We start from the raw sequence: 17,403 nt of genomic DNA, 5'->3' as shown, positions 1-17,403 counted from the left end.
TAATGATACTGACAAAGGATATTTTTACACGTCAACCCCCGACGGGAATTTTCAGAAGCAGGAGGGTAAAATCATTTGTTCTAAACAGTGTACTGATGCTTTTCTAATATCTGTAGCAGGTAAACCTGGAGACAGTGGCTCTCCTGTTTACAACGCTAAAGATGAAATGATCGGCATATATCGAGGTGTCATGAAGGAAAGTAAATATGGCTTCGGTTCTGCAATTTCTCAACAGTTTTTACCCTGGGTCTAAACACCAGTGTTAATGAAAAATTCCAGAAAAACATACAGTATTTAACCATTTGATTAAGCAAACGTTCAACTGAATGCTTTATTTAACAATTTTATCCATTAACAATTCAAACATGAACAGAATAATTTCAGCATGTTTTATGATCATCATTACTATTACTCAAGATCAAAGATCATCAGATATATTTTATTGTTACCATATAATTGATCTGATTCTGAATAAAAAATATAAATATTTGTTATAATAATATATATTGTAATATAATATATATTATTATATAGACCACAAAATGTGTAGACAAAACAATCTATAACCACAGCGTTAGCACAAATCTAAAATGAGTCGTGTATCAGTTTAGCAGTTTTAGTGACAATGAGAATATAAAATTGTTTGTTGATGCTCTTAATCACTCCTCTTTGTGTGTCAGCAGAAACTTGAGTGGTGGTTAATGTGTTCAATGGAGGTTTTATTAAGAAAAGAATTATCTGTAACATTTTATAATGACTGCACACTATTAAGCATTAGTTAAGCATGAGTAAATAGTTAATTAGTCATTTACAAATCATTGCTCCTGCATTTGCAACCAGTTTATAAAGGCTTTATTCTGGATCAAAAAGCATACAATCATGTGCTTAATAATTATATTTACATCCTTAATTAATGATCAATTTATATTTTTAAAATAAATAATAAATTACTCATAAACCAGTTATATATGGGGTGTCAGTGGTTCATAAGATCATTTAGAAAGTCTAATGAATTATTTAGATGTACTGTAACTGAGTGTTAATAAATGCTTTATAAGCACATATTCCTAAAATAAATCATGATCAGTTCAGTTAGTTAAAAACCATTTACTACTTTATAGTTAACTATTTTTGTGAGCTCATCTAAAGCGAGGACAATATACAGTATGCCTTGTAAAGCAGTTGTAAAGGAGATTTAAAGGCTCAGTTAACTTCTCAACAACAAGGAAACAAACACAGCACAGTGTGATACGGTACATAGAAACATTAACAGTATTACAAGATACAAGCATGGAACTGAAAAATTTTATATTTCAGTTAAAAAGGCAAAAACCTCTCGTATAGAAATCTCATATAAAAATTAACAAAAATTAAGAAAATAAGCTACAAAAAGAAGAATATTAGTGAAATATCAGTACAATGAGTCACAAAAAGTGCAAAACAGCAAACCTGTAAACCTTCAGAAAATATAAAATGAAATGAAACCTTGGCAATGTGATATGAATATAAATTTCTTCAGTGTAAACAGTGTCAAAATTCAACTATCTCAATGCAAACTTTTAAACAGTAAAGAACAGCATCTGAAGATGTTTATAAGGCCTTGTCCTTCTATGCTTTTTTCCTTGTATCTGTAGTGACCAGAGACTGACATTGTCATCAGTTATTTTCTTAAGATTATGACAAGGGCAGTAGGGACTGGAGACGAGTTGTCGGGAATTAGGTATAAACAATGTCCAGTAAGTCTTCTAGTAGGCCTTCTAGCAGACCTTGGCCCGGTCAAGATTAGCCTGATCAGGAGATGAGCATGAGGTGATTTTGAGCCAATGATTGATGTTTTGCTTTTACATATCTTCTTTACTTATGTTCTGTCTATAAAATCTTGATGTAATCAATGATCGTGGCCCTTCATCTCTCATGCTATATGCGGAGTGTTGGGTCCTGCTGCGCAGCTGAACACAATAAATTGTGAAACCTTTTTTACTCTTGCCCGTGTCTACCAGTGTAATACTTTATACTTTAAATCTCAAACCTCAGAACTTCCACGACAAGTTGGCGTTGTCGGCAGGATACCGCGCTTGAGAGTCGACTCCGGGGATTCCTGGGGCGGCTTGCCGCACTCGAGCCTCGAAGGCTGTTAACTTCACCTCGAACCGCAAAATTGCCCATGAGCGTGAGAGGACTCGGGAGTTCACCGTGAGCCGCATCAATGCCGGAAGCTTAAGTAATTGGACACGTGGAAGGTGAGAGAATTTATTTTATTTATTTAATTGTAAGGTTGTAAGGGTTTTTCCAGAGAACCCTAGTTAAATTTATTAGTGTTGAATAGTAAAACTATATTGTTGGTCGTCTCTGTGTGGAAAGGGCTGTAAGGACAGGCTTTAGACCTGGATCTGTCGACAGGTAAGGGATCTGGATAGGCACCTAGTGCAAGTCCTAGAAATAAAAAGTAAAGCATGGCACTAATCTGGGATTAGGTGCTAAAGGTGTCTTGTTTGCGAGGTTTTCAGAAAACCCAGCGCTAAGAGCTGACGAGCTCGGCGTAGACTCTCCGGAGAGCACAGCAGTTTAGCGGGAAAGAGAAAAGGCCAACACAAACAAAAAAAGGATAAAGCACACGCACATAACACAGAGAACAAATAGAGACTAAGAGATTAAGACAGTGAGACAAAACAGGTTTTCTGGCACGGAGACAATAGTAAATCTAAGAGCCAAGTCAGTACAAACAGTGTGTCACCTAGCAACAACCTAGCAAACACCTGACATAACTTAGCCCATATGAATATATGTTATGCTTTTAATGGGGATAGATCTGCATTCACAGCCTGCGATTCAACGGACTGCTGTGGACGGGGTCACCTGGAATCTCTCACGCTGTCTTTGAGCTACTGTCTTTATCAGCAAACATTTGAAGACTTTGTGCTGACCTGTTAGTTCCTCAGGAGCTCTTGGTTGTTTAATTCCACTACTAACTGTTGAGGAAAGGACATTATTAAACTGTCACCCAAATAAGGGTGGGTTCCCTTCAAAGTCTGGTTCCTCTCAATGTTTCTTCCTCATTTCATCTCATGGAAATCTCATTAGGGAAAATTGTTAGAGATATATAGTATTTCTTTTTTATTAAACTTAAAAATTTTCATTTTGTTTCAATACAGATGTAAAGCAGCTTTGAGACTATGTGAATTGTTAAAGCACTTTACAAATAAATTGAATTGAATTAATGTCTGAAACTTTGAATATTATAACCTTTCAAGGTCTGGAGTGCAGGGACAAAACTGCTGCTTAAAATAATAAGAAAATATTAGAATCAATATGGGAAGGTTTGGTTTAATTGGTCTTTAATGAATATCCATATTCATGTCTAGAAGCACAGAAAACCTACAGTGAAATAGACGATAATAATTTCTCATACACACACAAACCTGTGATCCACAAAAACCTTGAGGTAGATAGTAAAAGTGTGACTGATTTCCAGGAAAATGAGCAGGAAGCAAGAAATGAAAGTGAAGTGAAGGAGTAAAAACAAAACTGTAAATCCAGTAAACATGTTCTGAAGCAGAACTGGAAGAACAATTGAACAATGAGAATTGTTATATGCCATTAAACATTCTTAACTTTACCTCATAAATAACCTGCTAGTGATGTAAAAAGAAAAAAATATTAACACAATCAAATTATTCATTGTACACAAATGATGCAAGTGACACAAATCATAAAAAATGATCAAAGAAGGAGAAAAAAATCCTGTGCTTTAAGAACATTCATAATATTACAGAAAGAAAACAAACAAGTAAAATCGTTTTTTAAGCGCTTGCTGAAGAGGAAGTGTCTCTGGTAATTATATACAGTCGGATATTTGGAATAGGTTTGAGTTTATTTCTTCACCCGAGACCCAGCACAGAGAAACATCCTCGCCAAAAGTCTTCCTTGTAAACTTGGATGAGTCATGTTGTGCTTGAAGCTACTAGGCAGGTGGGGTTTTGTTTTGGCTTTGTTGGTGAGTTTTGCTGTTCGAAGATGATTGGCTGACGATATAAAACGCATCGGTTTTATATTCTCTACGGCAGTCGATAAAAAGAGTAATTGGAAAAGGAAATGGTGAGTGACTTCAAACTATTTTATTTCTGTCATTAATGTACTTAATTTACTTAATTTAATTACTTAAATTAATTTACTTGACTACACTCCTCTGTTTCATATTTATCTGGCTTGAACTCTTGTGGTAAAGTTTGAGGTTAACTAAAGTCTTGTTTGTTCGATTGCAACTTGGGAAAATCAGCGTTCAGTGCTGCAATGAGTCAAGAGACAAGAAACAACAAGTCATTTAAGAAAAAAAAAATCTGATGGTGTTGAAAAACTCTGGCATTAGCTGTGTGGGAGATTTTCAGAGGTTTTCACAAAAGTATCTGTGATATGTGAGATTTGTGTAACCAGAAAAAAACTGTAAACATTACTATTACTAATCATCATCATCATCATCATCATCATCATCATCATCATCATTCTCTGCTTACACTGACTTTTTTCTGATTTCACAGGTTTTCACATCATACACCAACCTAATGTGGATGTAAAATGATTTATTTAATAAACAATACATGGTGCACAATGCAGATGCACAGTCCAATAATAGTTCAGATCCACTTTGGCTTAGGAATGAGATGATAGAGGAATATTCTGAAAAATTTGAATCTACAAATGGAGAAATTTTAGAATATAATGCTGACATGGAGCTGGTGATTCCAAAAGGAAACACCTTGCATAATAATCATTATTAGGCATGATAAACAATATATTTGTAATGGACTTGGCTGTTATTATGGTTGTGGCTATGTCTTGACTGCCTTTCATGTAGTTAAGGATCCACATTTAGGGATACTCATTGCTTTTCCTACTAAAGACGTTAAACTGATCTATAAGGCTGAGTTTACTAAATGTTGTAACACTGACAAAGCTCGAGATCTGGCTTTTGTTAAATTACTAGGCAATACTAGTCCCCTTGGAGATGGTTTTCAAAATCAGATAGTTAAAATGGATAAAAATGACAGTATATACTTTTATACCCGGGATCCTAATTGTAATTTTCAGAAGCAGGAGGGTGTAATCTTAGACCAAAATTCAAGCAGGTTTTTAATGTCTGTAGCAGGTAAACCTGGACACAGTGGCTCACCTGTTTTTAACGCTAAACATGAACTGGTTGGCATATATCAAGGTGTCAAAAAGAAAAACGGCGTTGCTTGTAAAACTTTTCCGCGCTTAACACCCTGGAGCCAAACAAATGATCGCAGTCTTACAGAGTTACTCAGAGTTAAATTCAAGTTGGTTCCAAGCTTTTTTGGTAACCTGCTGAGGAACTCCTGTAACAACTGACCTGTGATTTCTGAAATGTCTAAAAAAAAATAATAATATAAATAAATTAATGAATAAATAAATAAATAAACAAACAAACAAATAAATAAATAGAAAATAAAAAGCAATCGTTAAAAATTTGCTCGTGCATGATGGCAAAAAAAATCTTTATTTTTCTTCTTTTCTATCATGATGTTTGTCTTTCCCTTTCTATGTTAGGTAGCCCAGCCTGAGAATCTTTTGTGTGTGTGTGTGTGTGTGTGTGTGTGTGTGTGTGTGTGTGTGTGTGTGTGTGTCTGTCTGTGTGTGTGTGTTTCGTTTTTACTTGCCGTCAGACTAAAAAATCAAAGTCTTTGAAAGCTCGCCTCCAAGCGCAAGCCGAGTCCCCTGAGTTTCACCTGCAGGGAATCCAGGCTGAAAAGAGCAGCAAACTGCCAAAAAGAAAATGCCATCTAAATCCTGCTGGCATGAGCAGCTCTCTAAAATCTTCTTCATTGTCCATGGAATGGTCGAGAGTACAACCGTGGCGTGTGTCTGGACGTTTACACGTGGCTCGCACTGGCTCACATGTCATACGGAGAAAACTCAGGCTTGGTTCACTAATACAGAAAGGGACAGAACACCTTGTTAGATGAGCAGTTCACATTTATTCATAATTAACCCTTTCCAATTAATTATAGGACAATTCTTAAGTATCCCAGACAGATTTTTATCCATTTTCTTAAATAATTTCTTTAAACTAACTAAAACTCTACACGCTGTTGCGCACTTGTAGGCACGGACAAGAGTAAAAAAGGTTCACAATTTTATCTTTGCTGCTGCACAACAGGACCCAAAGCTCCTCGTGATGCATAGAGAGGAAGAACCCTGATTGTTCGTTACACTGAGATTTTATGAGTATGATTCAAACACAGAAACTTAAAGAAAGAAAGTTAAAGAAAGAATCATCAATTAAAGGCTACATTACAACATTTGATCTCCTGAAACCAAAATTATCCCAAACCCATTGATTACTTAAAGAAAGAAATTCTGCTGTTTTATTGTCTTTGTTGTTGTACTTGAAAAAAAGGGATTCTATAAGTTTTTTAAAGAAAAATTAAATAAATAACAATTGCAAATTAAAAATTAAAAAATTCCTAGTTAAAAAATAGTTTATTTTTATATTATGGAAGGCAGAAAGGTAGGTCAAGGTGTATGATCCTGTGGAAACCATTTCCTTTTCCAATTTACCTGACGGCTGCCCAGAGTGAGGTGCTCAAATTTAAGTAAGTATAATTGTATAAAAGTATTATGAATTCAACAAATTCATAAGATGATCAGTTTTAAATGGTGTTAAAATGCTGTTCAGTGCTAGCATTATTTTATTTCTTTATGTTTCTTATAAAGGGGGGCATGGTGGCTTAGTGGTTAGCACGTTCCCCTCACACCTCCAGGGTTGGGGGTTTGATTCCCGCCTCCGCCTTGTGTGTGTGGAGTTTGCATGTTCTCCCCGTGCCTCAGGGGTTTCCTCCGGGTACTCCGGTTTCCTTCCCCGGTCCAAAGACATGCATGCTAGGTTGACTGGCATCTCTGGAAAATTGTCCGTAGTGTGTGATTGCATGAGTGAATGAGAGTGTGTGCCCTGCGATGGGTTGGCACTCCGTCCAGGGTGTATCCTGCCTTGATGCCCGATGACGCCTGAGATAGGCACAGGCTCCCCGTGACAGTTCGGATAAGCGGTAGAAAATGAATGAATGAATGAATGAATGAGTGAATGAATGAATGAATGAATGTTTCTTATAGCTAAAAAATTATGGCGTCTACAGTAGCTGAATTTGTCCACTAGGGGTCGCTCTACACAGCTTAAAATCCACCATGCTAAATACATTTACATTTTATATTTATGGAATTCGTTCTACATTTAGTGTTACTATTAATCTGGTAAGATATTAATCATTAATTAATATTCGTCATTCGTGTTGGAAAACTGCTGCGGTAAAACAGGAATAAATAAATGTAATTTGTAGTAGATTTATGGGCGTTGTTTCCGGGTGTGAGGGTGAGGGGAGGTAAAGTCTCCCATTAATTTGAACTAACAATTACAACGCCCTAATATTTATATCATGATCAGATAAATATATGTAGTATTAATTTATTTTATAACATTATTGGTGTTGACAATCGATTATGAGTCTTTTATAATAAATCAGATAAAATACTAAAAGACCCACCCCTCTCCGTTACACAAGTTGGTATCGTCCAAGTGGCGTCTCGAAAAACAGCGCTTACTTTAAACGATTTCAGCAGCTGTTTGGAAGAGAAAGATAACAAATTCGCGGAAAACAGCCTCGTGTAGTAGTGTATTACATTAGCTACATGTTATTTTAATGGTTGTAACTATTATTGTAAAAGAAAATATTGCTGGGTATCTGAACTTTCTTAGTTGATGTGAAGCTTCGAAGGAGTCGACACATCCAGTCCGAACATCCACAAATCGACTCTAGGCGACTCGTTCCGCCACACTTCCTTTGGTTCAGTTAGTGTACAGTCGTAAATAAACATGTTTAATGAACACAGATAGATGGACATGTAGTATTTATAAATAAATACATTGATTTATTTATTTGTGAGTATACCATTAAAATGCAGAGCGCCTGCAATAATGGAACCTGTCCACCAGTGGTCACTGCTACAGCTAAAACATCACCACCTTAACAATGTTACCCATTCCACGTTTACTGTATCTGTAAATGTGTAAGTTGTCAATCATTTATTAACATAATACGTGTTGAAAAATTGCTGTTGAAAAAGTGAAATTAAAAAACATAACTGGTACTAATAATAATTAAACGTAATCAAATAAATCTAGTAGAATTGGCAAACATTTTAGATGTCAAGCATCTTCAAATTTAATAACTAATTTAAGTAGTAATAACTACTACTACTACAACTACTACTAGTAGTAGTATTATTATTAGTAATAACTACAACTACTACTACTACTACTACTAGTAATAATAATAATAATAATAATAAAGATAGCATATAATTGCTTATTCACGTGTTATTTTTTCTAGAAATATGGCACAGTTATGGAACTGGTCATTCATTATGGAATTATATCATTCATCATTATTAAAATTAATTTTTTAGAGATGTGTAAGTGTCACACAGGGAGGAGGAAGACAGACCCATACGCAGGATAGCTTCAAATAAATAGAATTTAAGTGATCCATGATTGGAACATGTATGAACCAAATAGTACATTTTATACATTTTCAGAGACCTTTTTCATGAGGTTACCTGCTATATTGACAATAATTATAATTATGTTCATTATTTTTGGTTTTGTTTACATGAATGTATCCTTGAATGTATCATTGAAGTACTAATAAAAAATGTTTATGCTTAAATTCTATGTACAGTTGATATACTTGTGTGTATGTGTGTGTGTGGTGTGTGTGTGTGTGTGTGTGTGTTTTAGAGCAATGGACGAAAACAGCACCTCTTATAAAGCCAAGCTTGAAAATGTCACCCAGGAGTATTCCGATTATTATGAAAAATGCACAGATAACTAAAAGTTCAACAAACACATATCCACCAATGCTGTTTTTGACCACATGGGGGCAGCAGCTTACAACCCGATTTCCCCCCAATAGGCACGTGTTTTCACACTACTTGATTATTATGTTGAATTTTGGCAGCCTGTGAATTACTTGGAATTTTATTGTGTATAGTATTTTGTGTCTTCATTGAATATCTTGTAGTATTTGACATTGGCATTTATTTTGTTCTTGCAGGCCTATATTTACAGGCCTGTAAAGTTACAAAGTTAGACTTTTTTGGACATGAGTGAATTTGTAGAGATCATTTTGGTTTGAATTAGCGATTATTATTTCTGTTACCAAGCTCTACATTTATCTCTTTAATACAGGTAACAACTGCATTCCCATTGAGATGTGTGAGCCAGACAACAGCCACAAGTTGGCCAGCATGGCTGTCCAGGTCACGGTTTTCATCATCGCCTTCCTCCTTGGTGTAATTGGGAATAGTTTGGTAATTGCCACATTCGGCAAGTATCGGCGCGTGCATCTGCGCTGCATGACCGACGTCTTCCTTTTCTGTGTTGCTGTTAGCATGCATAAGCATCGATCGTTACATGCTTGTTGTATGGGCCAAGGCTGCTCAGGCTTTACGTCCAAGTATGCTATGCTACAGTAAGTTGTCTGTGACTGCCGTGGTGGTGACGTCCTTCATTCTCAGCTTGCCAGAGCTACTGACCACATCTGTGAATCCAGATTCGTTGAGGTGCGAGTACATAAGGAATGATTATGGCAACGTGAGGGTAAAGACGTGGTCACGTGTGGCAAAGATCACAGGATTTTGTGTGCCATGCGTTGCCATGCTGGTGTGTTACAGAGCCATCGGCCACGTGTTGATGCAGGGCCGGGGAAAGTGCTTTCGCAAACAGAAAACACTGCGACTCATAGTAGCACTGATTGGGCTCTTCCTGCTGTTCCAACTGCCGTACGCCATAGTGCTTTCTATCCGAATATTCACAACCAGTTATACTTGTGAGCTGTGGTCAGGCATTCACCTGGCAGAGGACATCACCCACAGTCTTGCTTACGTCCGCTGCTGCCTCAACCCTCTGCTCTACGCCCTCGTAGGAGTAAGATTCCGAAACGACGTGATGCGGTTTCTGCGTGATTGTGGTTGCATCTGTTCTTGCCTGTCACACCTGACACCAAAACTGGAACATGGAAGCTCAGCGGCTCTCTCATCCCCTCCTCTTACTAGTACTATACCTTATGATCTTAATTCACCTAAATTCTTACTTGACACTGGCAAAAATCCTGAAGGTGTGCCTCAATTATCATATACACGCAACATATTTTTCTCTTCTACCTTCCCAGAATTGCAAAAACCTGGGGGTACTGTTTATTCAACTTACCAGTGACCTTTCTATTTTAATCAAATGTTTCTGTTTCTACCCTGAAGTTCATTATGTTTCTTTAAATGTAAGTGTTTTATAAAAATCTAAATTGTGTTATAACAGCTGTAAACATTCAATCCTTTATTCACTTGCCATGTTACCAAGAAGCAGAAAAGTCCTCTGTCCTGTCACTGGAGGCTCCTTCCATTAAGCTTCAATGTCACTTTACAGAAAACATGTATATCACTTGTTACTATATCTTATTACATCCTTGCAGATGGAACTATTCTCAGAGCAGCTCATTTCTGTTTCTTTCCAATCTTTTAACAATATAATGGATCTTTTTCCTTTTTTTAGAGTAGAAAAACTTAATATAACAAGATCAAGTTATTTGTTAAACATTTCAGCCTAATATCAAATATTATATAATATATTTGTTGTTTGTCTTTTTAAGTCTAGACTTAATAAAGGGCCGTATTAATGTTGCAGTAATTCACAGCGAGTGGTAAATGTGCTTAATGTAAATGCTTGTGGATTGAGTTGCAATTTACAATCAATTTATGACCATTAAACACAACACAAATCCATCAGTATCTTGTTTTTTGTTATACATATAAATAAACAATGAAATACTCAAATTGCTTTCTCTGATTTCTCACATTTGCAAAATGCTACAAACCAATTAACAAACAAATTAAAGCATTTTTTTCTTTAAGCAATTTAAACATCAAAAAAAGCTCAACCAAATTATGGCAATTAATCAGACAAACAAATTACAGTATCGGTTGTGATGTCAAGGCTAAAATGTTTAAACATGATCCCAGTCCAGTATGGACATTTCCAGTTGTCACAAAGGAGTGGCAAAGGAACTTGGCAGTGTTAGTGTGGGATGTACTGAGCCGACACTTGTTCAAGTTTCTAAATAACTTTTTCAAAGACGTGGATAACGAGATGTGTAACGTTCAGCTTGTTTTCTTAAGTGAGTTGAAGTGAACTTCACATATGAGCTTAACAAAAACACAACAGATAATAAAATAAACAGACAATCGAAAGAGCGTTAATATGATCATGATGATAATCATTGAATTTAATATGATTTTATTCTCATTTGAGAAATTCTAGTGAACATATGGTTTAAGCCACAATTTTCTAAATTCTTATAACCGACATTAGATATGTAATAGTTCAAATTTATACTAGAATTCTAACACTACTGGGACACGTTCTTTAAATAAAAATGGAGACAGGTTAAAAAGACATGTAAAAAATTATTAAACAGGCAAAACTGGTGATAAAACTAAGAATTATCCATTAATTGAAAACACACAAATGATGTAAAAACACACTTTCTTAATGTGTACTTTATATATAGCTGTTTTTTGGATGTTCTCTAGTTTCCTGTCTTTCAGGTTTGTTCGAAGTGAAACAGATGTCTGTATAGAGTCATAAACTGAACAGCAGCCTTCAGAGAGAAAGAAAATCAGGAAGTCTTGAGAAAATTCTCGATCATTCTCGAAAGTTCTCCGACCTACAGAGCGAGTGGTGGGCGGGGTTTTAAACCACTCTATAAAACCCCACCTATGTCCTGGATGCACACAGTTCAACATTTGCTCTCAACATGTCTCGTTTACAGAATTATTATCTTACAGAAGAATTTCTGGAAAAATTTAAATATTCAAATGGTCCAATTGTTTACAGAAACAACTCAATTGAAGAATATGATGCTCATTTACAACTTATGATTACAGAGAAACAACCTTGCTTTATCGAAGTTATTGCGACAAATTCAATCTCTCGTGGACTTGGCTATTACTTTGGTTATGGCTACGTATTGACCGCCTTACATGTTATCGAAGATGTTATTGAAGAAAACTCAGAAATACTGATCTTTTTCTATACTGAAAAATCTACAAATGCATTGATCTATAAAGCTTGCTTTACTGAATCTTGTAACAGAGATCAGGCTTTTATTAAATTGTTTGGTGATACCACTCCACTTGAACCTGGTCTACAGAACCACATTGGTAACATTAATGATACTGACAACAGATATTTTTACACTTCAACCCCTGACGGGAATCTTCAGAAGCAGGAGGGTAAAATCATTTGTCCTAAACAGTGTACTGATGCTTTTTTAATGTCTGTAGCAGGTAAACCTGGAGACAGTGGCTCTCCTGTTTACAACGCTAAAGATGAAATAATCTGCATATATCGAGGTGTCATGAAGGAAAGTAAATATGGCTTCGGTTCTGCAATTTCTAAACAGTTTTTACCCTGGGTCTGAAGACCAGTGTTTATGAAAAATTCCAGAAAAATATATTTAACCACTTGATTAAAGGAATGCTTTTCAGCAAAAAAACTATTTCAATTGTCCAACTGAATGCTTTATTTAACAATTTTATCCATTCAACAATTCAAACATCTACAGAATAATTTCAGCATGTTTTATGATCATCATTACTATTATTCAAATTCAAAGATCATCAGATATATTTTATTCTTACCATATTATTGATTTGATTCTGTTCCATCCCACAGAGTCTTGTTTATTTGTTTGATTGAACAACTAAATTTGAGGAGAAAAAAAATCCACAATGTCAACGCTAAAGCAACAACGACAAAGCGAATGGAAAGCTCAACATCAGAAGACTGAGTGCACAGGAAGTGGACGCCGCCCACGCAGCTCTAACTGCTTGCATGATGTGTCACCTGTCTGCTTTGAGATTTGTAAGCTCATTGAATTTGAAATAAAATAGACCTTTTGTCTTCATTAAGTTTAATATGATTTAAGTCTTGTTTTAGTAATTCTTGTGAACGTATAGTTTAAGCCGCATTTCATCTTTGTTATTATAGATAGATAGATAGATAGATAGATAGATAGATAGATAGATAGATAGATAGATAGATAGATAGAACTTTATTGTCATTGCATAATACAGCTACACAACAACAAAATCCAGTATGGCATCTAACAGAAGTGCAAAGAGAAGCAATTGTGCAAACAGACAAGTGCAGATAAATATGTAGCATATGTACAGCATGTAATATATATAGATATATATGTAACATATGTACAGTGAATAAATATAAAGGTTAGTGCAGTGCAGCTCTTGGTTGCTTAATTCCACTACAAACTGTTGAGGAAAGGACATTATTAAACTGTCACCCAAATAAGGGTGGGTTCCCTTCAAAGTCTGGTTCCTCTCAATGTTTCTTCCTTGTTTCATCTCATGGAAATCTTGTTAGGGAAAATATATATTAGATATATAGCATTTTATTTTATTATTTATATTTTATTTTTATTTTTATTTTTTATTTTTATATAAAATTTATTATTTTATAATTTTATTATTATTTATTAAGTTTTTTTATTAAACTTAAAAATGTTCATTCTGTTTCAATACAGACATAAAGCTGCTTTGAGACTATGTGAATTGTTAAAGCACTGTGCAAATAAATTTAATTGAATTAATGTTTGAAACTTTGAAATTTAATAACTTTTCAAGGTCTGGAGCGCAGGGACAAAAGATAATAAGAAAATATTAGAATCAATATGGGAAGGTTTGGTTTAATTGGTCTTTAATTGATATCCATATTCATGTCTAGAAGCACAGAAAACCTACAGTGAAATAGACAATAATAATATCTCATACACACAAAAACCTGTAATCCACAAAAACTTTGAGGTAGATAGTAAAAGTGTGACTGATTAACAGGAAAATGAGCAGGACGCAAGAAATGAAAGTGAAGTGAAGGAGTAAAAACAAAAATGTAAATCCAGTAAACTTGTTCTGAAGCAGGAAGAACTGGAATAACTGGACGAACAATTGAACACTGAGGACTTTACCTCATAAATAACCTGCTAGTGATGTAAAAAGAAAATAAAATATTAACACAATCAAATTATTCATTGTACACAAATGATGCAAGTGACACAAGTAACACAAATCATAAAAAATGATCAAAGAAAAAAGTCCTGTGCTTTAAGAACATTCATAATATGACAGCAAAGAAAACAAACAAATAAAATCATTTTTTAAGAGCTTGATGAAGAGGAAGTGTCTCTGGTAATTATATACTGTACAGTCATATATTTGGAATGTCTCTGAGTTCGTTTCTTCACCCGAGGCACAGCACAGAGAAACATCTTCGTCAAAAGTGTTCCTTGTAAACTGGATGAGTCATGTTGTGCTTGAAGCTACTAGGCAGGTGGGGTTTTACTCATTTTTGTTGTTGAGTTTTGCTGTTCGAAGATGATTGGCTGACGACTGTTATAAAACGCATCGGTTTTTTTTTCTTCCCCGGCACTCGTCAAAAAGAGAAGATGGAAAAGGAAATGGTGAGTGAACTATTTCTTTTTTTTTATTTCTGTCATTAATGTACTTAATTTAATTACTTAAATTATTTTACTTGACTACACTCCTCTGTTTCATATTTATCTGGCTTGAACTCTTGTGGTAAAGTTTGAGGTTAACTAAAGTCTTGTTTGTTCGATTGCAACTCGGGTAAAATCAGCGTTCAGTGCTGTGAACAAGTAACAACAAGTCATTTAAGAAAATGGGAGATTTTCAGAGGTTTTCACAAAAGTATCTGTGATATGTGTGAGATTTGTGTAACCAGTTGAGAAAAAAACTGTAAACATTACTATTACTAATCATCATCATTATCATCATTTTGTGCTTACACTGACTTTTTTCTGATTTCACAGGTTTTCACATTATACACCAACCTAATGTGGATGTACAAATATAAAAAAGATTTATTTAATAAACAATACATGGTGCACAATGCAGATGCACAGCCCAATAATAGTTTAGATCCACTTTGGCTTATGAATGAGATGATAGAGGAATATTCTAAAAGATTAGAATCTACAAACAGCCCAGTAGTTTATAAAAATGGAGAAATTTTAGAATATAATGCTGACATGGAGCTGGTGATTCCAAAGGAAACACCTTGCATAATAATTATTAGGCATGATAAAAAATATATTCTTAATGGACTCGGCTGTTATTATGGTTGTGACTATGCCTTGACTGCCTTACATGTAGTTAATTATCTACATTTAGGGATACTCATTGCTTTTCCTACTAAAGACGTTAAACTGATCTACAAGGCTGAGTTTACTAAATGTTGTAACCGTGACAAAGATCGAGATCAGGCTTATATTAAATTACTAGGCAATACTAGTCCCCTTGGAGATGGTTTACAAAATCAGATCGTTGAAATGGATATAAATGACAGTATATACTTTTATACCCGGGATCCTAATGGTAATTTTCAGAAGCAGGAGGGTGTAATCTTATACCAATATCCAAGCAAGTTTTTTATGTCTGTAGCAGGTAAACCTGGAGACAGTGGCTCACCTGTTTTCAATTCTAAACATGAACTGATTGGCATATATCACGGTGTCTATAAGGACTACGGCGTCACTTGTAATACTTTTCCGAGCTTAACACCCGGTGTCCAAACAAATGATCGTAGTCTTACAGAGTTACTCAGAGATGTAATGTTTCATTTATTACATAAATTCAAATTGGTTCCAAGCTTTTTCGGTAAACTGCTGAGGAACTCATTTCTCAAATGTCTAAAAAAATATTTAAATAATAAATAAAAAATAAAAAGCAATCTTTAAAAATTTGCTCCTGCATGACAGCAAAGAAAATTTAAATTTTTCCTCTTTTCTATCATGACGTTTGTCTTTCCCTTTCTATGTTAGGTAGCCCAGCCTGAGCATCGTGTGTGTGTTTTTACTTTCTGTCGGACTAAAAAAGCAAAGTCTTTGAAAGCTCGCCTCCAAGCGCTGAAAGCAAACATTTACTACACTTGTGCCAACACCTGAGAGATCGACTCACAAAAAAAGTGGAAATGGTCACTAGAGGTATTCTCGGGTCTAAAAAAATGTACCTGACCCGAAGTGACCCGAATCACTTTTTACCCGAACCCGACATGCATATATATATATGTATATATTTTTTTAAGAAGGACCCGACCCGAGACAAACCCGAAAAAATTAGACCCGAGTCTGACCCGACCCGTCGGCAATTTTTTTTAACCTGACTGGACCCGAATGTTACTTTAGTGTAACCGCTACAGCGTGGATTCAAAATTGATTGACAGGTCTGTTTCAACGAAGATTACCTTTCCGCGAGCCACATGTCACAAGCGATCTTGGCAAAGAGAGGAGAGGTTGGAAAAGGACTCGATTCGATGCACACACGCGAAATACAGTAGCTCGGGTCTTCTTGGATCCATCCGGTAAAAATACATTCCTTTTAAATTACCAGAGACCCAATGCCGCTATTATTATACCCGACCCGTGTCTGAGGCACACGTGAGACTTTTAGACCCGAACCCACTCGGGTCTTGGGTCGGACCTTCGGGTTTTCGGATCTAAGTGGACCCATGAAGACCTCTAATGGACACTCAGCCAAACCCCACACCTGGCACAGATTGTTCAGTCTTTACAGTATATTTACATCATTTGGCAGACTTTCTTTATCCAGAGCGACGTACAAAAGTGCTAAAGTCTCTATCATTGGATAATTAACTCTGGTTCACAAGGTTACATAATTAAGATACCAACATCAGCATCAGCATCAGTCTCTTTTACATCTGCAGCAACAACAGCAGGGAATTCATGCTGAAAAGAGCAGCAAACTTCCAAAAAGTAAATGCCATCTAAATCCTGCTGGCATGAGCAGCTCTCTAAAATCTTAAAATATTTGTGTCTGGACAAGACTGGTTTACACGTGGCTCGCACTGGCTCACGTGTCATATGAAAAAATCTCAGGCTTGGCTCACTAATACAGAAAGGGACAGAACACCTTGTTAGAAAAAAAAGTCTTTTATAAGTTTAAAAAAAAATGAAGCAATAAATAACAATTTCACATGTTGCATTTAAATTTTTTTTTTAAAATCCTCTTGCAAAAAAAAAACAATAAACTAGCTAAAATATTTAAAAAATATATATTTTAATATTATATAAATGTATAAAAATATATACATTTAAAAAATATTCATTATTATTATTATTATGGAAGGCAGGAAGGTAAAATTGTATGATCCTGAGGAAACCATTTCCTTTTCCAATTTACCTGACGGCTGCCCAGAGTGAGGGGCTCAAATTTAAGTAAGTATAA

At 35.3% G+C, this 17,403-nt stretch overlaps 1 protein-coding gene and 1 pseudogene across 3 annotated transcripts in view; both read left to right on the top strand.

Moving 5' to 3' along the window:
- Positions 1–17,403, top strand: part of LOC132846409 (uncharacterized) — a 107,954-nt gene that overhangs the window by 90,040 nt on the left and 511 nt on the right. For 2 of the 3 annotated variants that reach the window (XM_060871128.1, XM_060871129.1), the window contains exons 1-2: positions 14,445–14,600; positions 14,970–17,393. In XM_060871128.1, coding sequence (XP_060727111.1) covers positions 14,586–14,600; positions 14,970–15,875 — 921 coding nt within the window. In that variant the 5' untranslated portion in view covers positions 14,445–14,585 and the 3' untranslated portion in view covers positions 15,876–17,393. Of the gene's footprint in view, positions 1–6,526; positions 6,612–14,444; positions 14,601–14,969; positions 17,394–17,403 lie in introns of those variants that run through there. The other variant, XR_009648510.1, reaches the window with a different exon arrangement.
- Positions 9,262–10,758, top strand: LOC132845408 (C-C chemokine receptor type 7-like; annotated as a pseudogene).

This window comes from Tachysurus vachellii, chromosome 5 (assembly GCF_030014155.1).
Source record: "Tachysurus vachellii isolate PV-2020 chromosome 5, HZAU_Pvac_v1, whole genome shotgun sequence".
Taxonomy (NCBI): Eukaryota; Metazoa; Chordata; class Actinopteri; order Siluriformes; family Bagridae; genus Tachysurus; species Tachysurus vachellii.
This window is presented reverse-complemented; position numbering and strand designations above follow the sequence as displayed.